Source organism: Mastigoproctus giganteus, chromosome 5 (genome assembly GCF_048544385.1).
Source record: "Mastigoproctus giganteus isolate SK-2022 chromosome 5, ASM4854438v1, whole genome shotgun sequence".
In the NCBI taxonomy this organism is placed as follows: domain Eukaryota; kingdom Metazoa; phylum Arthropoda; class Arachnida; order Uropygi; family Thelyphonidae; genus Mastigoproctus; species Mastigoproctus giganteus.
In genome coordinates this window covers 190,879,982-190,905,930 of record NC_143579.1, presented here as the reverse complement: position 1 = coordinate 190,905,930, position 25,949 = coordinate 190,879,982, and the positions used below count along the sequence as shown (strand labels likewise).

General features: G+C 38.0%; 1 protein-coding gene across 1 annotated transcript in view; it reads right to left on the bottom strand.

Annotated features, from left to right (window-relative positions):
• The window catches only part of LOC150085953 (putative RNA-binding protein EEED8.10), a 375,958-nt gene that overhangs the window by 326,686 nt on the left and 23,323 nt on the right, over positions 1-25,949 (bottom strand). The window contains exon 3 of the mRNA XM_090373614.1: positions 24,576-24,659. Within this exon, the coding sequence (XP_090229740.1) occupies positions 24,576-24,659 (84 nt within the window). The remainder of the gene's footprint in view (positions 1-24,575; positions 24,660-25,949) is intronic.

Genomic DNA, 25,949 nt, shown 5'->3' with positions numbered 1-25,949 from the left:
TATACTTGGATCTTAGAAAAGCTTATACTTAGGATACTGTTGCACATGGAAGACTACTGTACAAATTGGAGCAGTATGGCATTAATGCAAAATGCTGCTATGGATAAACGGATGGTTCAGAAGACAGAGAGTGATAATCAATGGACACTGCTCTTCATGGACTAATGTTATTAGTGGAGTCCCTCAGGGTTCAGTGTTGGATCCATTGTTGTTTTCTGTATTTATTAATTATATTGATGATGGTATATCAGGCTTAATGTTCAAGTTTGCTGACGATACGAAAGTCGGCAGGGTTGTTAATGACACTAATGACAGTACACTACTGCAAGAGGATCTAGAAACTTTGAGCAGATGGGCTGAGAGGTGTCAACTGTAGTTTAATATTCACAACAGTTGATATGTTGTCATATCAACTGTTGATATGACAACGTACTGCATATGGGTAGCGGTAACCCCACAGTAACATATCAACTGTGTGGTACTACACTCAAGGTGGTAGAGAACGAAAAGAACCTGGGGGTAATTGTGCAGTCAGATGTGAAGTTTTCTGAGCACTGCAGACAGTCTGCAAGAGTAGATCATGGTGTCTTGTCAACGATATACAGGAATTTTTCTAGCAGGCATAAGGAGGTGATGATCCTTATACAAGTCCTTACCACTGCCTTGTACCAATGGTCAGCCCACACTTTGAATACTGTATACAAGTCTGGAAGCCTCATTTTAGGAAAAATGTAGAGCTGCTGGAACAAGTACAGAGAAGGACAACAAGATTTTAGTGAATGGAACAAAGGGTTGCTCTTACGAAGAAAGGCTTAAGATTTGCAAATTAGTGTCTGGTGACTAGGCACCTGCAAGGTTATCTGATTGTGGTGTATAAGGACTTGAATGGTTTGAGCAAGCTCAATGCTGATGGTATTTTGTCTCTTGCCCAGATTAATCACCTGAGGGGACATAATTTCAAATTGAGGAAAGACAGTTGTAGAATACACGTGCGGAAGTTTGAAGAGCCAGCATGTGGTTGATTGCTGGAACAAACTTCCATCTGTTGTTGTAGAAGTTGACAGCTTAAATAAATTCAAGGCAGAACTAGACAAACATTTGGAGCGAACTGATGGGTGAAATGGCAAGTTTTTTTGTTTTTTTTTGGCTGATGCTGTATAAGATTGCTTTCTTGCATCATATGTCTCTACTAATGTTAATGCTAACTGATCTTCCTTCGACTTTCAATTTTGCATAACAAAAAACACACATTCTTCTAATTTTCCTGTTGTTTGCATCGAATTTATAGTTAGTATATAAGTTTTTAAGAGTTATTATACCAAATTTTGGCTTTTCACATTTCTCTTTCCATTCTACATTTGGAAAATCTGTAACTATCTCTTCCTAAAAGCTTCTTATTTTTATATTTTTTCATGTGGGGCACTATTGTATACCACATATGCATTGACAAGTGATATACCAAGTATATACTCTATAGCTAATTTTCGGTACCACTTTATCCCCCTTTCCTTAGCGTTGTGGCATGTGAACCCATTTGGTCTGACAGATCAATACCAACTTTTCTCTTATTATATATGCTAGAATGGGAAGTGGTTTTTGTTTGACTTCTTTTCATCTTCCTTTACTGGTGGAGGGTCCATCAACCATTTCTGGGGCATGCTTTTTTGTTAGTAGTCTCACATCTCAAGCATCTCACCACTTCAGAACAATAATTACATTTTTTTTCTTCCTTGGTGATCATCTCCTTTATATAGCTTTGAGTACATGACATCTTTAGGCATAAATTTTTTATTGGCTTGTAACGTACCAACGACGTGAGTTTTTTGATGAAGAAACGATAACAGCAGTTGGTAGCTCGTATAAAAATTTTCTTCGCAGATTTTTGCAGGCATTTGAGCTTGATGTTCCTATCACAGCCACCGTAGCTGAGCAGTCAGGAGCGGGAGTGCAGTAGCACACGCTGTTTGAGTAGAGCAGGGTACAAGCCCCTGACTGCTAAATATGGTCGCTCTGCCAACCTGCAGCCACCTCCGTAGCCAGGTGGGAAGGAGCAGCAGTGCGTAGCACACGTTTCTTGATTAGACTGGGGTTCGAACCCGTCACCACCAAATACGGAGAATGCGGAAAGGTCAGGGAATGACCACCGCATATCCCAGGGCAATATGGCCTTAGTTGCTAATGCTCCAAAAAAACCAAAATAACATATAACATATCTGCCAACCTGCACTGGACCAGAGTGGCAGATTATGGTCTATTTCCCCTAGCAAGAATCATTGAGGAGGCTTCCATCCTGCAGTGGATTGATAATGGCTGCAGTTTACCTTTTATCTAGGTACACCATAGAATTTTGATATATTTTTTTTTATTTCTCCTTTTAAATACAGGAACTACATTCTTGCAATCTTCATCCAAAAATTTTGCCTGTCGTAGCGACAGACTTAAATCCCATATTAGGCTGCAATTCTTGCTTTGTTCAATTAGGTGTGGTTCTTTGCTCTCCATGGAATGTAATAACCTAGATCTTCAACTGGGTTCTTTTCTTCATTGAACATAGGAAGTTCTTCTAATTAGCTCAAGGTACAGGACCAGGAAGATTGTTATTTTGGACTCACGTCACTGTGATCTCATCAGTTCAATTTTTAGTTATACAATGATCTCATCAGTTCATCTGACATCATTTAGGTCTAACCACTGAATAGTAGCTTCTAGAGTTATTTCCTTGAATGCTTCCCATTTAGAATTTGATGTTAGTAACATCATCAGTTGGTCTTGCTGCATAGAATTTAAGAACTGCGTGACACCACTGTAATCACCTTTAAGAAAGCAAAAGCCCTTCCTTTGCCAGTTTACATCTTTAAGTAAATCCCACATAAATAGACTGTGATCACTGTCACCTAGTGAGTCTTTTATCTGCAGTTTCTTAATGCAATGAAGAGTTACTGTTCCTAATGAGATCAAAAGTATTGCATTCTCTCATTGCCTCTCAAAAGTCATGCTGTGTGAGTCATCAACCAAAAAGTACCAATGAAAGTTAAAATCCACCATTATAAGACAATTTGATTTACTGGCCTACTCCATTTGTCTGTACAGTTGTTCATTATACTCTTCACAGTCATTAGGCCAGTGGTTTTCAACCGGGATGCTGCAACAACATTACAGGGGTGCCACGTAACTTTGGTTTAAGTTACTTAAACTTATTATTATTTTTTAATTTATATGTTCATTTCATTATAAAAAGGTGTAAATATATACAGTATCTTTTTAATTTTGTGGTGATCTATAATTGATGTTTACTTAGTACCTCTATATAAAGAATAAAATCATATACTGTATACTATATATATACTATATTATTGTAATAAATATCATATAACATATATATTTTTTAATATCATATAACATATATATATATATACACAGAGAGAGAATCGGATCTAACAGGCAGAAAACTGAGTAGGGGTGCCACAAAATAAAATAAATTACTTAGGGGTGCTGTTATTAAAAAAAGATTGAAAACCACTGCATTAGGCCAATAACACACCCTACTCTCATTTTGTTTTGCCAGTGGTATGTCACACCAAACTGACTCAACATTGTAATGGCCACCCACGTTACTGGTTGCACTGAATTAGAGTGAGAGTTAGCACTTACTAGGTGGTAGATGACTCTCATCAACCGGTGAAATACCACCACTTTGCTTATTGGAGGCTTGAAGTGGTGGAACCCATGTTTAGTCTCTAGAGCTAAGTTCCGGCCAACCCTTCCCTATCTCTTCCATCATGCAGTATGATTGATGATTTTTGAGGTTATGATGAATGTCGTGGCGAGATCCAATATTCCTTACATTTCGAGGGTACAGCTCTAAAACGGTGTTCGCAGGCCGGCCGCTAGTTAGTACACCGGACCGAACCTATTGGTAACTCTCTAGGAGGCTTCCGGATTAGCTAGTGTATAATCTTGCTACCTCTACTCTGCCAGATAGTGACTGGAGGGAGTCCGAGTAGTGTGTATGCGGGGAGCATTGTCGAGGCCACGTTATGTCAAGGATCTGGGTATATTCTTACCACTTGTACACCATATCCAAAAATTTCATTACCTCATACAGCATGTCCCACCCACTTTTTCTTACTATTGAATACACCATGAATTGTCAAACTAATAGAGCAAGCTTATCTGTGAAAAGATCTAAACCTCCCAAGGACTTCCTAATTCATTTCACAAATATACGTAGTCTCAATTCTAATCTCAACGATGTCCATTTCCACTTGCAGTCTGCCAAACCCCATGCACTTTTTCTGACAGAATCTCAGTTATCGGTTGATTCAACTACTGCTCATCTCAGATGCCCAAATTATTCACTGTATGATTCCTTTCGCCTCAAAGGTGGTACTTGTGCATATGTCCGTTCTGATATTCCCTGTCAGAGACTTGGCAATTTGGAATCTCCTCTCTTTGATCTTCTCTGGCTTAAAATCACTCTACCTCATTGTGTCAAATTCATCTGTTGTCTCTACCGTTCTCCCAACTCCACTAATCACTTGGAGCTCTTTGACTTCCTCTCTTTGCAACTTGACTTTCTCCAGTCCAACTTTCCTAACAGTGAGGTAATTTTCCTTGGTGATTTTAATGTTCACAACTCCAGCTGGCTTCCGTTTTCTAGTCACACTGACACAACAGGTCGAGATGCTGAGATTTTGCAATTACTAATGACCTAGCACAGATTGTTCATTTACCTACAAGAATACCGGACAATCCTAATCATACAGCCAATACGCTTGATCTTTTTCTCACAAACAACCCTTCTAAGTACACGGTTGAAGTGAGAGGTCCTCTAGGCACTTCAGATCACAACTTGGTGATTGTCTCTTCTCCAATGGAACCTTTATCTCATGGCTATTCCCAACCTCACGTTGTTTGGCATTACAAGAATGCAAAATGGGATGACCTGCGAGACTTCTTTTCTTTGGTCGGATTACTGTTTCAAAACTTCTGATGTCAACGTTTGCTCAGATCGTGTCAGTGAAATTATTCTTGCAGGAATGGAATCCTTTATCCCACACTCCACTTTAAAATCTCGTCCTTTATCTAAACCTTGGTTTTCCAATAAATGTGCTAAGGCTGTTCAAGAGAAGAATGTTGCATATCGTAATTGGCTTGTTTCTAATTCTTCAGTTTCATTTTCTGCCTACACCAAAGCTCGCAACAATTGTAAAGCAGTTATTAATCAGTCCAAACTAGAGTTTGAACAGGCTAAGAGTAGAAAACTTGCTTCTTGCCCTAATGGTAGCCGAGCATTCTGGTCTCTTGCCAAAGCAATAGCAACTTTTGCCCATCTCTGCTCCCACCTCTGTCCAAATCAGATGGTTCTGTTGTCACTTCAGCCAAGGATAAAGCTGACCTGCTAGCATCCCATTTTTCTTCCAGCTCATGTAATAATGATCTTGGTAAAACACCTCCCACCATTCCCAACACGCTCCATTCAATGCCTCCTGTGGTCTTCCGTCAAAAGGATATCAGAAGGATTTTGATGAATCTTGATGCTAAGAAAGCTCCAGGTCCTGATGGTATTTCTCCACTTGTTCTCAAAACCTGTGCTCCTGAACTTACTCCTATTCTTTGCCGCCTTTTTTCACTTTCTTATTCCAAAGGTGTTTTTCCTTCTGCTTGGAAATTTGCTCATATCCAGCCAGTTCCTAAAAAGGGTGACAAATCCCTCCCATCCAATTATCGTCCCATTGCAATTACTTCTACTCTTTCTAAAGTAATGGAGAAATCAATTAACCGCCAACTCTTAAACTACCTAGAAACCTTCCGTCTGATCAATGATCACCAGTATGGATTCCGTCAGTGTCGATCCACTGGTGATATTCTGGCTTATGTTACCCATTTATGGACTAATTCAATGGAAAGGTTCGGTGAAACACAAGTAGTTGCTCTTGACATCTCAAAGGCTTTTGATCGTGTTTGGCATAAAGGTCTTCTAAACAAGCTTCCATCTTATGGTTTGCCAACTGTTTTTAGTAATTGGTTATCCAGTTTTCTCTCTGATCGCTCACTGAGGGTGATGGTAGATGGCTCTCTGTCTTCTAACTTCTCCACTAATGCCGGTGTCCCCAAGGTTCAGTTCTTTCCCCCACTCTTTTCCTCTTGTATATTAATGACCTTCTTCCATTGACTGGAAATCCTATCTATAGTTTTGCCGATGATAGCACATTGCATTCCACTTTCCATTTTGAGAAACCTTGTCCTGCTCAATCAGCTTCAACTTCTCGAAAATCTGCTACCAATTCTTTAAATGCCGATCTTCAGGTAATTCTCCAGTGGGGCAAAGACAACTTAGTTGATTTCAACCCTTCTAAAACTCAGTCTTTTCTTATATCTCGCAAAAAGGATTCTTCTGCTCCTAGGCTTATCTTTAATGACACTCCGATTTCTAGGCAAAATGATATATCTCTTTTGGGGATTACCCTGACTTCTAATCTCTCTTGGCACAAGCACATTACAAATATTGCTTCCTCTGCATCTAAAAAACTTGGTTTTCTCTTTCGCTCTCGGCGTTACTTTTCTTCCAAACAGCTGCTCACTCTGTATAAATCGCAAATCCGCCCTGCCATGGAATATTGTTCCCACATCTGGGGTGGTGCCCCCAAACCTCTCTCAGGCTTCTTGATTCCATTCAGAAGAGGTCAGTTAGGTTAATTAATGATTCATCTCTAACAGAGTCTCTCCACTCGCTTTCTCATAGACGCACTGTTTCTGCTGCATGCCTCTTCTACAGATACTTCCATGGGCACTGTTCTTCTGAATTGGCTTCTATAATTCCCGCTCTCTCTTTTAAAACAGTCCGAACACGTGCCGCCACCAGCCAACATCCATTTACTGTCCAACTTCAAACCCACAGAACCAACTTTTCATCTTCCTCATTTATTCATTCAACTGCCGTTTTCTGGAACAACCTTTCTTCATACGTATTTCCTGAAAATTACAATCTACAGAAGTTCAAGTCCAATGTCAACAAATATCTTCTTTCGTCTTCTCAACCTCCAACCCAAGCACAGTACTAAGTACTATAGGTTCTAATACCTCTCGTGTTTGGGGTTCACATAAAAAAAAAAAAGATTTTATGTGCTTCGTAACTAAGAGCATGATTTCCTCCTACCCTCCTGTCATATCTCATCCTTTCTGTACACATTATACTTCCCATATTCAAATTCTTCATCTCTTACGTCTGAGTGACACTTTGCCCTTTGATATCCTGACAATGACCATTTGATGACATAACTAGTATTTCAAATTCATCAAATTTATATAATACAGCAGGCCCTTGTTATAACACGGTTCACTTTACGCTGATTCACTATAACGGTTTTCTTATATTATAACCCATATCTAACTATAACGCTGTCACAAATCACTAGAACGCTCTTTTACAGATTGCATTTTTGGCATATTTAACGAAATCATTTCATTTGATAAAGTCGATAGCTTGAAAATGAATAGAAAAACGGCATTAAAACATTTCCCACGCTTAGTGAAATTTTCTCATTCGCTAATTTAACTGCAGTACTTGTTATGTAGTTCCGAGATCAACATTTAAAAAAATAATCAAGGATATTGCTTGTAATATTTGTGTTATATGCATTTATCCAAAGTCTAGTCATCACTCAGTGCAGTATTAGACATTGTGCGTACTGGACAGTTTACTTGAACATTGTATCATAATTATTGCAACCAACACAGTTACATTTTCGAAGAGTTAATAATGGCAGATAAGAATGAAAAAGCAACAACGTCTGGACGCAGTACGAAGACTACAAAAGTAAGAAAAAGACTGAATTTGAAAATTAAATTAGATGTTTTGAAGCGAATCGATTCCGTCAATGACTAATGGGTATGTGCCATAATTTAGGACTGGCAAGTTTAACTGTAAGAGCAATTATAAAAAATAAAGAATTAATTTTAGCAGCGGGAAAGACAGCTGTTCCACTGCAAGCAACTAGGGCTAGGCCGGCTATTAGATTGAAATGGATAGACTTTAACTAATTTTTATTGAAGATAATATCTAATGCAGAATTCAGTTAAGTTAAATATTATTTAAAAAAAAAAGAGAGAGAGAGATTAGCCTATATGATGATCTGAAGAAAACTCATCTGAAAAAAAAAAAAAGAAATGTGGAAACATTTAAAACTAGTAAGGGCTGGTTGAAGAGATTTAAAATCCAGGCAGAAGCTGCAAGTGCAGATCAAGGAGCCAAAACTTTCAAAAAAAGAACTTGTTAAAATTACTGATGAGGGGTATTATGTGTTATACTTCTCAACAAGTTTTTAACATAGGTGAAGCAGGACATTTTTGGAAACGAATGCCTGAAAGAAGTTTCATACTGAAAGAAGAAAAAACATGCCGGGTTTCAAAGTGGCAAAGGATCGGTTGACTTTATTGTTGGGTGGTAATGCTGCAGAGGATTTAAAAATAATACCCGTTTCAGTTTACCAGGTCAAAGTACAACCCAAAATAGACACATTTTTCATGATTAAATTCATCAATTAAAATCAATTTAGATCAATTAAATTCGATTTTAATTGGAATTTTAAGTTTAATTTTGATACGTAAATAGTTACCACATAATTATATACATATGTAATACAGAATATTTTATATGTACACATATTCGAATATTAAATATTTTGACCGACGTTTGTGCACTTTTCACTACCGTTTATTATTGATTAGGAAATATCCTATGGCACAAACTGCAACTCACAAATACATGTTACCTTATGGGAATGTGGCGCTCGCTTAGCGTGGATTCACTTAGCGCTCTGTTTTTCAGGAACGAATTATCAGCATTAAGCGGGGGTCACCTGTATACTCCTAGCATTAAGGTACATGCTGTTCTGCTTAAGTATAGTGTTCCATAAGGAATCCCCCCCCCCAAGCAAGCACTGAAATCCTCAACAATTCACTTTCCAAGCTGATGCATGTTTCCAATAGAGGAAGTGTAAGAATCACTTTTATACCTCTATCTGCAGCTGCTGTTAACCTATTGGTCTGTGTATCCTCCCTCCCAAGCTTGATGGCATCAGCAAATTGCACCCCTTCTATTTAAGTGTATCCACCCTTGTACAAACAGTCTCTCCTGGTGAAACTGCACCAAATAATAACACAAACAGAAATGTGATTAAATTTTACTGATGTGATGTTCCCCATATACGAAAATTCTGGATGTTAATATTATTATCAATATTCAGTACTATCAGAGCATAACCAACAAAGCATAATCCTTCAATAGCTCTTTCCATGATATACCTGAGTGAAATTTGCAGAATTATTTTAAACTGTGCCATTTTACCCTAGTACACTTTATAAAATTGCTTTATTTCTTTCTTTTTCCCAATATCATTCCTTTCTGCATTTCTTGATTAATGTCTATTCATACAGCTGTTATGTTACAGATATTGAAGAAAACATGGAAAATGCCATCAAAAAGACTCTAGAACATGAGCACAAAAAAAAAAAAAAAAAAAGACTTTCAATTCCAGTTAATTGATATTCAAAATAACCAATGTAATACTTTCCAGTGAAAATTATATTAAATATTTTGATTTTGATTTTACAGTTTCAAATTTTAAATTTTGCTTAACTGCTTATTTTATTTTATTTTTTTTTTTTTGTTTCAATGGAAAAATTTTCCCTATTGTCTAAATTCCTCCCAAGCATTTAATAAATTTATTAACTGATTATTTGATTTTTGCATGGGGCTAAGAAATATCTGAACTACAGTAAAAAACATATTTGCTATTACTGTGAACTGAATGCAGGATTTATAGCCTATAAACCAGATAGAGTGAAACTTCCCTTTAAAGGACAGCCATGGGGAACGAAAATCTGTCCGTTAGAGAGAAGTGTCCGCTAACAAGAAGTCTGAGGGAGGGAGAAAAAGAAAGAAAGAAAAATCGTTAAACGTTTAATGTAAAATTAAATTAAAATATATACAGATTTTGAATAATATTTTTGTAAATAATATACAATTACATACACAAGAGATAAAGAAAAATCGTTAAACGTTTAAGGTAAAATTAAATTATATACAGATTTTGCACAATATTTTTGTAAATAATATACATACAACTGTGCTATGCATATTATGACTTTATCTTAAGAAAAATACATACAGTAATCACTTATTTTCTTCTGCACCTTCTTCCGGCTGATAATTTTGTTTTCAACATTTGTTTGGAGTGAAGAAACCATCGAAAGTTCTTCGGTATCTTCTTCAGCGGCGAAAAACATTTTAAAAGATTGATTTGTATTAGCGCTTCTTCTATTTTCATCAGTGGTTCGTCGTTAATATGTTCTTCGACAGAATGACCTCCTTCCATTTCTTCATCCTCATGAGGAACTCTTGAAAAATATCGATGATAATGTCGTTGATATCTAGAGCACCATCTTCTGTAGTGAGGTTCGAGTCTATATCTTTGTAGCCAGGGTCACTTGTAGCGGAAGTATCGTACATTATCAATAGATGTTGAAGTTCTTGTTCTTCTTGGTGCTCCACATTGCTGTACATAACTTCAATTTTTGCATTTGAGAAGCCAGACTTTACAAAACAGTTCACGACAGTTTGTTTTCTAATTGCATTTACTGAAGAGGAAATCCACTGAATTGCATCTAGGATGCTGAGTTTCTTTGCAAGGTCACTCGCACATGTTACATCGTTCATGTTTGTAATGAGATGTCTTAAAACACGTTTTCTGTAGTGAAATTTAAAATTTTTTATTATCCCTTGATCCAAGGGCTGACACTCTGCAGATGTGTTTGGTGGCAGAAAAACAATTTGAATGTTGGACAATTCAATGTGCAGGTGAGATGCAGCATTATCCATGAAAAGAATAATTTTTCTGTTTTGACAAATCATGTTTTGGTTAAAGTGACTTATCCATTCGCTCATGATATCTCGTGTCATCCACGCTTTTTTATTAGACTTCCAGTCAACATTCAAAAGATTCAACTTTATGCCCTTGAAACAATGAGGATTTTGTGGTTTTCCTATAACAAGAGGTTGTTCAAAGTCTCCCAGCATATTCGTACACAATAGTACAGTCAAGCGTTCCTTAGAAATTTTTCCACCCTTGCACTTTTCGTTTTTTAGACTCATTGTTTTTTCAAGAAGAGCTTTAAAAATCAACCCTGTTTCGTCACAGTTGTAAATATCCTTAGCTTCAAAATCACGACATAAATCTTCCAATTTGACGGTCCACTCTGTTACAACCCCAGTATCAACAGATCCACCTTCACCACTTACGGTTTTCCAAGAAATTTTATGCCGAGTTTTGAACTTGTCTAGCCATCCCACAGAAGCTTTGAACTCATTTACTCAAATAGATTTTGCAACCTCCAAAGCCTTTTCCCTAATAATAGGCCCATTAATGGGAATGTTTTTAGCACGTGCGCAACAAATTGGAAGTCCAACAGTTTTCGGGAATGATTTTTGAACCTGATCATTTCTGTGTTGCCAAAATTGTTTGAGCAGTTCATTTTTTTTTTCTTTGGGATATCTCTTACCTGCGTCTTCCCGATTTTGAATTTTGCAGCGAGATTGCGAACACTATTTTTTTGCCGATCACACGCATTAATGAGTTCGACTTTATCTTTTAAAGTTAAATATTTACAAGAAGACATTGTGCACTTCACACGACACTGAACAAAACTGAAAACTGAAACTCAAAAGACGAAAGGCCGACAAAATCCCCCCCCCCTGCACACACCAAATTCATCAGAAGTTTTACACGTGCCTTAAAATTCTTGAAAAAGGGTTTAGAACTGCAACATAAACCTTGATAAAATTCAGAGAATCGGAAATAGAAAATAAACACACGATTGAGGCAATACGGGGAAGAAACGTTCCTAGAAAAAGGGCCGTGAGCTCGCCCGCTGTCCGTTATTGGGAGATCAAATTAAGGGCTAATCTAAACGAAACAGTGCAGATTGCCTGTCCGCGTCCGTTACAGAGAATGTCCGCTAGACAGAAGCTGAAAACACGTTAAAACCAATAGAGGAGAGTTCGGGAATTTGAAAATGTCTGTTGTAGAGAGATGTCCGTTAAAGAGAGGTGTCCGTTAGTAGAAGTTTCACTGTATATGCCAGATATAGCCTGTAAGCCAGATAATTTCTAACCACTTCTACTGAAGAGGTTAAAAATTTGAAACTAATTTACTCGTATGTAAATTAGTTTCAAATTTACACAATTTACTAATTCACTCATATGTAAATTAGTTTTGCCATATGTTTAGCAACATTGTCCTGACAAGCATATACACAAATTTTTGTATGCTGTTCTTGTTTATGCTAAATATCCTTTAGGAGGTCAATGGTTTATAACATTTTGTATCTGCACTTTGCAAACCAAAACAGAGAAAGGAGGAAATACATGGTTATAAAGATATATATACAACTTCTGGAAATTTTGTAATGAAATTTAAAAGGAATTAATATTTTACTTCTCCAGCTCGTTTCAAAATGCTCTCAAGAAACAAGCAGATAAGGACAAGTTGTGGGTGGAATGGGAAAAGGGGGAGATGCTAAAAGATCTGATGAAACAAGAGCAAGGTGAAATTTTGATTTTGGTCATATGTTTTACTAATGTGATAGTGTACAAATATACAATAAAAGGACAGAATTCATGGGATACCTAGTTACTGGGCAATGCAAAGCTGTCAGCCCTTTCGCTAGAAGACAAACCCACCACTTGGCAGGTATATGATGCTGTGTACCCTGTACACAGCATCACTGCATTCACGTAGACAGTAATTGGATGTCAGTATGGATAAATGTCATGAGTTAACTGACTTTGAAAGAGGGATGATAGTGGGTGCCCGGTGCATGGTTCACTCCATCACCGAGGTGGTACAGAAATTGCACTATTCCCGTTCAACAGTATCAAGTGTGTATCGGGAATATGTCATTTCAGAATAACATCTCATTGCAGACAGCGCTGTAGGCGGAGTAAAGTGGTGGATGAACATGGCCGTCGACATCTGTATCGCATTGTTTCAGTCAACCTTCAAAACTTCAACGAGGGAGGTGCCAGAAACGTCTCCACCAAGACCATCAGGCGATCATTAGCTGCAATAGGTTATGGGAGCAGCCAACCCACCAGAGTCCCATTGCTAACACCACGACACAGGACTCTAAGCCTCAACTGGGAGAAAGAACGTTGGCACTGAATCTTGGATGATTGGAGATGGGTCTCCTGGTCAGATGAGTCCAGTTTCCAGTTATTTTGAGCAGACAGGAGGGTGCGTATCTGATGGAAACCACACAAAGCTATGCACCAGTCATGTCGAAAAGGAACTGTTCAGGCAGGTGGACAGTCAGTAATGGTCTGGGAGGTGTTCAACTGGACATGTTGAGAGCTCTGGTACATCTAGATGCATCTCTGAACAATCGAGGTTATGTGTCCATCCTTGCAGACCATCTGCATCCCTTCATGGTCATCGTGCACCCACAGGGCAATGGATCCTTCCAGCAGGACAATGCACTCCCCACAGAGCCGTGGTGACCAGAACATGGTTTGAACAGCATTCCGCAGATTTTACCACCACGGAATGGCCTCCCCGTTCACCAGACATTTACCCTGTGTAGCATCTTTGGGATGCTGTGGAAAGGTTCGTTTGAGCTTTGGATCTTACATCCAGGAATGCGACGGAATTACAGATAGCAGTGCAGCAAGCAAGGATGGAAATACCTGTGGAAAGCTTTCATGAACTAGTGTACTCATTGCATCGTCGTGTGACTGCCCTTATCCGGGCAAAAGGTAGGCCTACCCGTTACTAGGTATGTATCCCATGATTTCTGTCCACTCAGTGTATATGTTTACATGCAAAACAAAGACACATCTAGCATGAATTATCCATATGAAATGATGGACTATCCTCACATCATCATAATACATTTTTGTCTAGGTGGCACTAAAAGTTTCCTTCAAATTTGTAAAAATGCTCTGATGTTACATCTCTTTTTCAAAGCCAGTGAAGTGTGGATAATATTGATAGTGAAGTGTGTGTTATGTTATTTCCATAGTGTGGCTGGCCTCTTGGTTACCAGGTGGCTGTGATCACTTAGAAGCCAGCTCCCTGGCACCCAGAGTCAGTCATCTACATTTCATTTACTGGGCATCCTCCAGTCTGGCTTAAGCACAATGAGAGATTAGCCCACGAGAAAAAAGGGAGCAGGGGATGGAATCAGAGCTGGAAGGAGACAAAGGGATAGTAAAGCTGGGAAAGGAATATGACACATCCTAGAGAAGGAGTTAAAAATACAGGGCAGTGCAGAGGAAAGTGGTGAGAAGATAGTCGTATCCAACAGGTCACAAGGCTTTACCCCACACTGACAACAAAATGGTATTGTCGGTGCCTCTGATATCCAACCTCCAAAGAGGCCTGCTGGATAATTCCATGTCAAGCCATATTCTAACACCAGCAAAGGTTGATTGGGGCCCAAATGAACCCTTGGAATTCCACTCTGACAGTGGCTGCTACCAGAGAATTCTAACTAAACCAGGGGATTTAAAGTAAAAAATTGCAAAACTGAAACCATTCCAATTTTAAAAGTAATTTCAAAATTTTCAGCAAATATGACAAAGGTGCAGCATTAGCACTCTTTTTCTGACCTGTATGCCAAAAATAAGCTGAAATAAAATTTTAACAATTTTTGCATGTCAAATGGAAAACACTGACTGATATTAGTGAAACAGTAACAATACTTTAATTTTTAATGACAGCTTTTTTTGCTGCATAATTCTGGCCACAATTATAACTATTGTTTTCACTACTCAATGTGGCTGATTCACCATAAACCAAATTTGTCTTTAAATAAAAAATATACTGTTTTATAGTACAGGTAGTTCTCGCTTTACGAGTTTTTTTTTTTTTTTTTTCAAGCATCAACAAAATTGAAAATATGAACATTAATTGCAAAAAATTAATGCTAAACATTCATAAATATTGCATTTAACACCACGTGGGTAGCCATACAATACAGTATGCCCCACTTTACGATATTAATCCGTTTCAGAGACACCATCGTATGGCGAACATATCGTAATGTGAACCCAATAACACATTGTTTTTTGGTAATTGATTCCACGACCTCAGAAGTTGAAGTTTTCATTATATAACTACTCAGTAGTGATTCTTCATGCATTAAGAATCTGCAGATAAATGAACCACTTGGTGGCAGTGATCACAGTGTGCTGAAGTGGGAGTTACTCAAAGAGGTAACTACCATTAGGGGTAAAGGGAAGGGGTATTGCTTTCGTAAAGGCGACTACAATGGACTGAGACAGTATTTAAATTCTATACAGTGGGATCAACTGATGATATTGCCAACAGCAAATTCAAAATGGGAAGCATTCAAAGAACTTATCGTGGAAGCTACTAGGCTTTACATACCAACTAAGAAATATTGTTCAAGGTTTAGGCCTAAATGGTTGTCAGATGAACTAATGAGGCATATGGCAGAGAAGAAAAATGCATGGGATACATACAAATTAACACGTGACACGGACGCCTATGATAGATACAAGTTGATCTGTAACCAAGTTACAAAGGAGGTTAGGCAGGCGAAGGCAGATTATGAGAGATCCTTGGCAAGGGATGCGAAGAAAAACAGCAAAGAGTTCTTTACTTATGTAAACTCTAGAAGGAAGGGGATGAATCAGATTGGTCCACTTGAGATCGATGGGTCAACTGTTGATGACCCTGCTCGGGTAGCTAACAAACTAAATGAATATTTTGCATCGACATTCACACACGAGGAGTTATTCAGCGAGGGGAATGCCAGAGGTGTATTCAACTCTAGCAGTAAGCTAGAGAATCTTGTAATAACTGAGAGCAAAGTGGAGGAGAAATTGTTGAAGATAAACATAAGAAAGGCACCTGGGGTGGATGGGATCTATCCAGTTATATTAAAGGAGGCAGCAAAGGAGGTAAGCAAACCCTTAGCCATAATTATGAGAGCTTCCTTGGACTCAGGGGAGGTACCCATTGACTGGAGATGTGCAAATGTGACCCCAATTCACAAAGGGGGATCAAAGGCTGACACAAGTAATTATAGACCTGTGAGTTTAACTTCTGTTCCCGGAAAATTAATGGAGGCACTGGTGAAAGAAGCACTGCAGGATCATCTAGACAAGACTTCAGTTATAGCTAGGACACAGCATGGTTTTGTTAAGGGGAAGTCTTGCCTGACCAATTTGATTGGATACTATGATGCAGTCACAAAAGAACTGGATGCAGGGAATAACTTTGATATTATATACTTGGATCTTAGAAAGGCTTTTGATACTGCTGCACATGGAAGACTGCTGCACAAATTGGAGCAGTGTGGCATTGGAGGCAAGTTGCTGCTATGGATAAAGGGGTGGTTGAGGGGGAGAAGACAGAGAGTGGTAATCAATGGACACTGCTCATCGTGGACTAATGTTATTAGTGGAGTCCCTCAGGGTTCAGTATTGGGGCCTTTATTGTTTTCTGTATTTATAAATGATATTGATGATGGTATATCAGGCTTAATGTCCAAGTTTGCAGACGATACGAAGGTTGGCAGGGTTGTCAAGGACACTACTGACACTATGCTGCTGCAACAGGATTTGGAAAGGTTGAGTAGATGGGCTTCGAGGTGGCAAATGAAGTTTAACATTGACAAATGTAAAGTACTACATATGGGAAACAGCAACCCCAGAGCAACGTATCAACTCTGTGGTACTACACTGACAGTGGTAGAGAATGAAAGGGACCTGGGGGTGGTGGTGCAGGCAGATATGAAGTTCTCTGAGCAGTGCAGACGAGCTGCAAGAGTAGCTCATGGTGTATTGTCAATGATATATAGGAATTTTTCTAGCAGGGATAAGGAGGTGATTATTCCCTTGTATAAGGCAATGGTCAGGCCACACCTAGAGTACTGTATTCAGGCCTGGAGGCCTCATTTCAGGAAGGATGTAGAGCTGCTGGAACGAGTACAGAGAAGGGCAACTAGATTGGTGAATGGGACAAAGGGGTTCTCTTACGAAGAAAGGCTTAAGTTTTGCAAATTACAGTGTCTGGAAACTAGGCACCAGCGGGGTGATCTGATAGAGGTGTACAAAGCCTTGAATGGTTTGAGCATGCTCAATGCTGATGGGATTCTTCCTCTAGCTCAGAAAAATCACCTGAGAGGGCATAAATTCAAATTGAGGAAAGACAGATGTAGGATAGATGTGCGGAAATTTGCCTTTAGCCAGCGGGTGGTTGGTGGGTGGAACAGACTTCCATCCTTTGTCGTGGAAGTTGATAGCCTAAATAAGTTTAAGGCTCAGCTGGACAGGTATTTCGAACGAACAGAGGGGTGAAGTGGAAGTGGTTATTTTTATTTATTTATGTTACTTTTTTTTTTTTTTTTTTTTTTTTTTGGCTGATGCTGCATAAGCTTGCTTTCTTGCATCAAATGCCTCTACTAATGCTAATGCTAATGCTAATGCTAACTCTCTAAAAGGTTGTTTTTATAGTGTAAATTGTATTAGTTACCAATTCAAATCATGTTCTAGCCCATATGTTAGGTAAACATATGGGCTAGAACATTATCATATGTTCTGTTATAAGAACCAATTTTGAACAGCTATGTGATATTTTTCTAAAGCACATTTCTGGTGGTCACAACCATAAAACAATTTGCACTTTCCGGTTTATTGGGCTTTTCTGTTACTGCAAGCAATTATAAACAGGTAGTAAACTCGATGTTATTGAATTTGCAAAAATACCGATGGAATTGTGTGGTTTTTTACTTTATTATGGTGAAATGTGTTTCTCCTTCACTGAAATCTTCAATCGTATAAAAAACAAATAAATTTTCAGAATCTTCTCTTCATTCCTTTTTTTTTAAGCTTCGTAAAATTGTTACTTCGTGCAAATTGTGTTAGTTGCAATTTGTGCGTTCCATTTGTAAGCTGCAATTTGTGCGTTCCATTTGTAAGCTGCAATTTGTGCAATTTGTTTGTTATGCATGCTATTGAAATTTAAAAAGAGAAGATTATCTTGGAAATAAACACCTCTTGAAGCATTTCTGAAGAAGACAACTCCTTGTGCAACAAATCAAGGGGTTCCGAGCCAATAATGAGCGATCAACGAGTGTGCATTTAGTCAATGATGGTGAAGAATAAACATTCTTTAACATTTGTAAGTCATAAATAATTTTTTTCACAACAAGTTTCCATGATATTGCACTACTTCGAATAAGTAACGCTTCCCCTAAGGAGAAGACCGATGTTACTTATTCTCAGATGGCACCATTTCAGGGCTATTTAGCCCTTCTTCGGTGGGTGGGTAGGTACCCAAGTGATGCAATAACGGCAAAATGGTTATGAAGTATAACTCCACAATATCAGAGATGCCTGATGGGGTATGATGTATTTAGACTAAAACGCATTTAGGGTTAAAGCCTCAAGCTGCAAGAAAATTTAGACTATGTATATATTAAGTGCAATACCATCATCAATACACAGCCATTTCTGAATAAACAGAATATTATAAGGCAGCATCGTTTTAAGTTATATCTCATATTGTGAATACCTTTACAACGAGTTGCCATGATTTTGCACTACTTCGAATATGTAATGCTTCCCCTAAGGAGAAGACTAATGTTACTTATTCTCAGATAGGTACTACCATCCAGACGGCACCGTTTCAGGGCTATTTGGCCCTTCTTCGGTGGGTGGGTAGGTACCGAAGTGATGCAATGATGGCAAAATGGTTATGAAGTATATTGTGAATACCTTCACAATATGAGATATAACTTAAAATGATGTCGCCTTATAAATATTCTGTTTATTCAGAAATGGCTGTGTATTAATGATGCTATTGCACTTAATATATACATAGTCTAAATTTGCTCGCAGCTTGAGCCTTTAGCCCTAAATGCATCTTAATCTTTCTCTATTATTATAATTTCCTTGATTTTACAGGCTATGTTTTCATTTCTTTGGATAAATCAATCCTTGTTTAAACAAACTAATTAGCTAACTAATTTCATTGTTGATAACATATCCCCTATTTTTAGCATTATGTCTATGGGAAATAAATTCCCACTTTACGAGCCCATGCTAGGAACGAATTAACTCATAAAATCGGGAACTACCTGTATACGTTATTTTTGAGTGCCTATGTGCCAATGTACTTTCCTACGAATGCCACTTATGGCATGTGTGCCATTGGCTCACTATTACTTAGAAACATTGGCTAAGATAAAGAAAGCCAACACGAGAACCATGGGGAACAACTGGAAATTTACCAGACAAACTGGTTTGCCACAACCCTGAATTCTCGGTAAACATACAGTGCATATTATCGGTAGCGGTAGTAGAAGTCGAGAACGATATATTAACACATTAAGGGTTGAGCACGCTGAATTCTGATGGGATCCTTCCACTTGTTCAGATTACGAACCTACGGGGACATAAGTTCAAATTAAGAAAGGACAGATGTAGAATAGATGTGCGGAAATTTGCCTTTAGCCAGCGGGTGGTTAATTGCTGGAACAAACTTCCATCTGTCGTTGTGGAAGTTGATAGGTTAAATAAATTTAAGGAGGAACTGGACAGGCATTTGGAGGGAATGGCGTGATGATTTTTTTTTTTTTTTTTTTTTTTTTTTTGGCTGATGCTGCATAAGCTCCTACACTTGCTTTCTTGCATCATGTGCCACTACTACTACTACTACTACTACTACTACTACTACTACATAGGCATGACAGACGATGTAATGATTAGTTTATTCTCGTTATTAAAAGCAGATTATTGGAGTTCATGAGTATTTTCGCTATTAAAAAAAACCATATTACTGATTTCTTTGTACATTTTTAAGGTTAGGAAAAAAGGAAAAGGTTTACCAATGTTTCTTTATTTTTCGTTATATTTCTTAACCTGACCTTAATGTTACGTTAAGAAAAACCCATATGGGTTTTACCTAACATATGGGTTAGGAATAGATTCTTTATACATGTACATATGCGTATCATAATGTCAATCAATCACTTAACACTATGTTATCGTCTGTTGTGTTCGGCACCAATCAGTACATCATCTGTCACACCTGGGTATTAATCAATCACCTGGGTTTGCCCAGCAAGTTTCCCGTAGTTTTCGTGTTGGCTTTTTTTTTACCTTCGCTGAAACATCAAAAAGAAATAGAAATATAGAAATATTTCTTTTTGATATTTAATATCAAAATATGGTTCATAAATTTTTACTTTTTAATTCAGGTGTCGTGCTATATTGGATTTTTATAACTTGCATTAGTCCTCCTTTCTTCAGACCTGATAACAGAGCCAAAAGAGTGTCTAAAATAAATACTTATTCAGACAGGATTATGTGGTTATGGGGAATTTATTTTACAGTACTATGCTTAAGAACTACACTCCATATAATAAATAGGCTATTTATTATATGAAATTACACATTTTCTAATAATAATTTTGAAAAAAAAAAGAAAAAAACAAGAAGTCTATACAATAAATCACTCAAAATCTAAAATTAAGCAAGAGACCTAAGTACCTTTAAATGAAAACGTTCTTTCCACATGTCAAAAATTATATATATTACAAATTTTCTTTTTTTTTTTTTTTTTTATTGTAGATACAAATGTATTATGGAAAACTTATGTTAAGTTTGACTATGGAATAAAAAAAATATCAATAACACTTGCTTCTACAACAGTGCTTCTCAACCTTATATCGCTCACAGACCACTTCAAGCATTCTTTACTTACCACGGACCACAAGGTAGGGTTTCTTTATACCTATAAAAAAAACTAGTTTTGGGCTGATGTTTCAAAAATCCTATTTTTAGCCACTTATCCATGTTGTTCAGTAATATAAGCCCTCTACTGAGAATAGGCTGATATTAAATTCCTAAAATAAATAATTCCATTCTCAAACAAAATCCCACTTTAATTAAATATAATTAAAAATATACTGAAAAAACTCAACCAACACAATCAAATAATCACTACAAATTTTAACAGTTATTCTCGCACACTAGTTTTGTTAAAACGTAAAAAATACTTTACAAATACACAAAAACAAATCCAATATATATTACATGCTCAGAAGCTGGTGATCGACTGTGACAGATGAACTCTAGCGTGGGGGGATACAAGGACTAATAGATTAACAATAGCCACTGGCAGAGGTGAAAGTGATTCTTGCACTGCTTCTATTGGAATGAGCAGCAGCCTGGAAAACAAGATGCAGGATATTTCAGAGACTACTGGGAGTCATTGCGGTACAAGTAAACACAAGGGTTGTGTTAGGGTAGCTAAGAATAGGAACAGGTGCATGTATACTTGCGTGTACACCAGGGCTAGGAGTTTGGTAAACAAATTTGATGAATTTGAGGTATTGCTCAAAACATCAAAGGCAGATATTGTTGGGATATCAGAGATGTGGTGTCACACAGATATCAGGAATGTAGAACTGGAATTTGGGGAGTACAATGTGTACAGAAACGATAGACAGGATAGGAATGGAGGAGGGGTTATGCTATTAGTTAAGAAACACAAAATCCAAGGAAGTGAAGTCAGTCAACATCGCTAGACAGTGCAGTGTTGAGTCAATTTGGTGTGACATAAGCACTGGAAGATCAAAATTGAGAGTAGGAGTGTGCTATAGGCCTAATGACTCTGATGAGTATAATAAGAAACTGTACAGGGAAATAGAGTGGGCCAGTAAATCAGAAAGTCTTATAATGGGGGATTTTAATTTCCCAGATATTGACTGGAATTTGTGGGTTATTCACACACTAGCAAAGCTTTTGTGGATTTACTGAATGATTGTTTTCTACATCAGCATGTTCGGGAGGGAGTAATACTCTTGATCTGATTATCAGTAGTGATTCTTCATGCATTAAGAATCTGCAGATAAAGGAACCACTAGGTGGCAGTGATCACAGTGTGCTGAAGTGGGATTTACTCAAAGAGGTAACTACCATCAGAGATATTGCTTTCTTAAAGGCAACGACGATGGTCTGAGACAGTATTTAAATTCTATACAGTGGGACCAATTGATGATGTTACCAACAGCAAATTCAAAATGGGAAGCATTCAAAGAACTTATCTTGGAAGCTACTAGGCTTTACATACCAACTAAGAAATACTGTTCAAGGTTTAGGCCTAAATGGATGTCAGATAAACTAATGAGACATATGGAGAGAAGAAAAATGCATGGGATACATATAAATTAATGAGTGACATCGAAGCCTATGATAGATGCAAGCTGATCTGTAACCAAGTCACAAAGGAGATTAGGCAGGCAAAGGCAGATTATGAAAAATGCTTAGCAAAATATGCAAAGAAAAACAACAAAGAGTTCTTTACCTATGTAAACTCTAGAAGGAAAGGGATGTATCAGATTGGTCCACTGGATATTGATGGTTCAATAGTTGAGGATCCTGCTCAGGTGGCTAACAAACTAAACGAGTATTTTGCATCTACATTCACATATGAGTAGTTATTCAGGAAGGGGAATTGCCAGAGGTTAAGTAAACTCTGGCAGTGAGCTAGATGATTTTGTAATAACTGAGAGGAAAGTGGAGGAGAAATTGTTGAAGATAAACATAAAAAAGGCACCTGGGGTAGATGAGATCTATCCAGTTATATTAAAGGAGGCAGCAAAGGAAGCAAGCGAACCCTTAGCCATAATTATGAGAGCTTCTTTGGACTCAGGGGAGGTACCCATAGACTGGAGATGTGCAAATGTGACCCCAATTCACAAAGGCTGACTCAAGTAATTATAGACCTGTGAGTTTAACTTCTGTTCCAGGAAAATTAATGGAGGCACTGGTTAAAGAAGCACTGCAGGATCATCTAGACAAGACTTCAGTTATAGCTCGGACACAGCATGTTTTTGTTAAGAGAAAGTCTTGTCTGACCAATATGATTGGATACTATGATGCAGTTACAAAAGAACTGGCAGCAGAGAATAACTTTAATATTATATATTTGGGTCTTAGAAAGGCTTTTGATGCTGTTGCACATGGAGACTGCTGCACAAATTGGAGCAGTGTGGCATTGGGGGAAAATTGCTACTATGGATAAAGGGATGGTTGAGGGGGAGAAGACAGAGAGTGGTAATGAATGGACACTGCTCATCGTGGACTAATGTTATTAGTGGAGTCCCCCAGCGTTCAGTGTTGGGTCCATTGTTTTTTTCTGTATTTATAGATGATATTGATGATGGTATATCAAGCTTAATGTCCAAGTTTGCAGACGATACAAAGGTTGGCACAGTTGTTAAGGACACTACTGACACTATGCTGCTAAAACAGGGCCTGGAAAGTTGAGCAGATGGGCTGAAAGATGGCAAATGAAGTTCAACAATGACAAATGTAAAGTACTACATATGGGAAACGGTAACCCCAGAGCAACGTATCAACTCTGTGGTACTACACTGACAGTGGTAGAGAATGAAAAGGACCTGGGGGTAATTGTGCAGGCAGGTAGGAAGTTTTCTGAGCAGTGCAGACGGGCTGCAAGAGTAGCTCATGGTGCCTTGTCAATGATATACAGGAATTTTTCTAGCAGGGATAAGGAGGTGCTTATTCCCTTGTATATGCAATCGTCAGGCCACACCTTGAGTACTGTATACAGGTCTAGAGGCCTCATTTCAAGAAGGATGTAGAGCTGCTGGAAAGAGTACAGAGAAGGGCAACGAGATTAGTGAATAGAACAAATGGTTACTCTTACGAAGAAAGGCTTAAGTTTTGCAAAATACAGTGTCTGGCGACTAGGCAGCAAGGTGATCTGATAGAGGTGTATAAAGCCTTGAATGGTTTGAGCATGCTCAATCCAGATGGGATCCTTCCTCTTGCTCAGAATAATCAACTGAGATGGCATAAATTCAAATTGAGGAAAGACAGATGTAGGATGGATGTGCGGAAGTTTGCCTTTAGCCAGCGGGTAGTTGGTTGGTGGAACAGACTTCCATTCCTTGTTGTGGAATTTGATAGCCTAAATAAATTTAAGGCTCAGCTGGACAGGTATTTCAAACAAATGGTGGGGTGAAATGGGAGTGGTTTTTTTTTTTTTTTTTTTTTGGCTGATGCTGCATAAGCTTGCTTTCTTGCATCATATGCCTCTACTAATGCTAATGCTAAATGAAAGCTTGTGGCCTCACCAACAATGCGCTTACGACACACAGTGCCTTACATTGTAAGCCTTACATTCCAATCAGGAGGTATCCCTTACAATGTAAGGGATACCTCTTGATTTGCGACAAAGTAAACAGTTGATTGCCAATTTTAATTTTATTTGTGATTATATTTTATACTTACAATAAAATTTACCTTACCACGGACCACCTACAACCAACTCACGGACCACTGGTGGTCTGCAGACCATAGGTTGAGAAACACTGTTGTACAACATCTAGCTATAAATCGACATTAAATAAATGCAATCAGTGTTCCAAAAATGTTTTTCAATAACAATAAATAATCTTAAAACTGTATAGCATGAAAAAGTATTTTTATTTTTTTAAAAGAGATAAAATACCTTCCATCCAATTCCAGGTCAGATGCAGAAGCATTCTTTGCCCTTTCTGCCTCTTCTGGTTTGGAAAATACTACAAATCCATACCTATAATAATATCAAATTCAACAAAGCACATAAGGAAATTGAAAAGCTAATCTTCTTTCTGATAAATGTTACCTTAACTCAAGAGGAACTTCAGAATTTCAACAAAAGGTTAAGAAAGTCTACAAAAACTCTATTAGCAACTTGCTTCTCTGCTACCCATGCAATGTTTCTAAATAACACTGCCAATAAATTTATTGAACGGTTGGATCAATGTTTGCAACAGCAATGCTGGTGACTGCTTCAATACCTACTTAGGCAAAATCTATAGAAAAGATAAATGGAGAATGCTGTAGCATTAGCGATCAGAGTTGGTAAACTCACTGTGCACTTCTCATTTACAAATTACAAATACTAACTGCTCGCCTTCACAAATTTCAAACTTAAACTAACAATGAAAACAAGCTAACTAATCAGACATAATCTAACTATTATATATAGGTATTTAGAAAAATTGACTAAACTGTTAAATATGCTAACTAGTTAGAAAAGAACCAATTTTTAATGACGACAATGAAAAAACTAATGAAATTCTACTGCCAGCCCCATGCTTAAGAATTTCCCTAACCTACATTACATGATCCTGGGATAGAGATTAGCTCGGTGCTAATCTCTATCCCAGAGACGTGGTATCACGCAGATATACAAAGGGTACTAGGAAAGTTTTGCAATACAGCTTTGTTTATTTAATTTTTTCAAAGTAATTTCCTCTACATTCAATACACCTCTCCATCCTCCGAAACCAATCTTTAAACCAGTTCTGCCAAGTTTCACTAGGGAGTAAAGCACACTCGTTGTCCCAAGCCCGTAGAAGGTCCTCATCACTGGAAAACCGCCTCCCTTTTAGCTTCATTTTCACATGCGGGAACAGTGCAAAGTCGCAGGGAGCAAGGTCTGGACTGTAGGGAGGGTGCTCGAGAAGTTTCAGTCCTGTCGTGGTCAAATATTCGGTGCAGGCTTTGGCGCGGTGAGCTGGAGCATTTTCGTGATGGAGGTACCAGGTGTCCATTCTTGACTTTGGCCGCAGGTTCTTCATAGATCCAATGACTTTAGGCAGGCATTGTTCAGTATACCACTTAGCTGTGACTGTCTTCTGCGTGTCCAAAACGACACGTTCCACAATTCCACTCGATTTGAAAAATACAGCTATCATTTTCTTCTTTACAGATCGGGATTTTCTGACAATTACGGGTGTGTCGTCATCATCAAAGACCCAAACTTTGTTTTGAGCCTTGGTCGGCAGATCGTAATAGTACAGCCAAGTCTCGTCACCTGTCACGATGTTGTTCACAT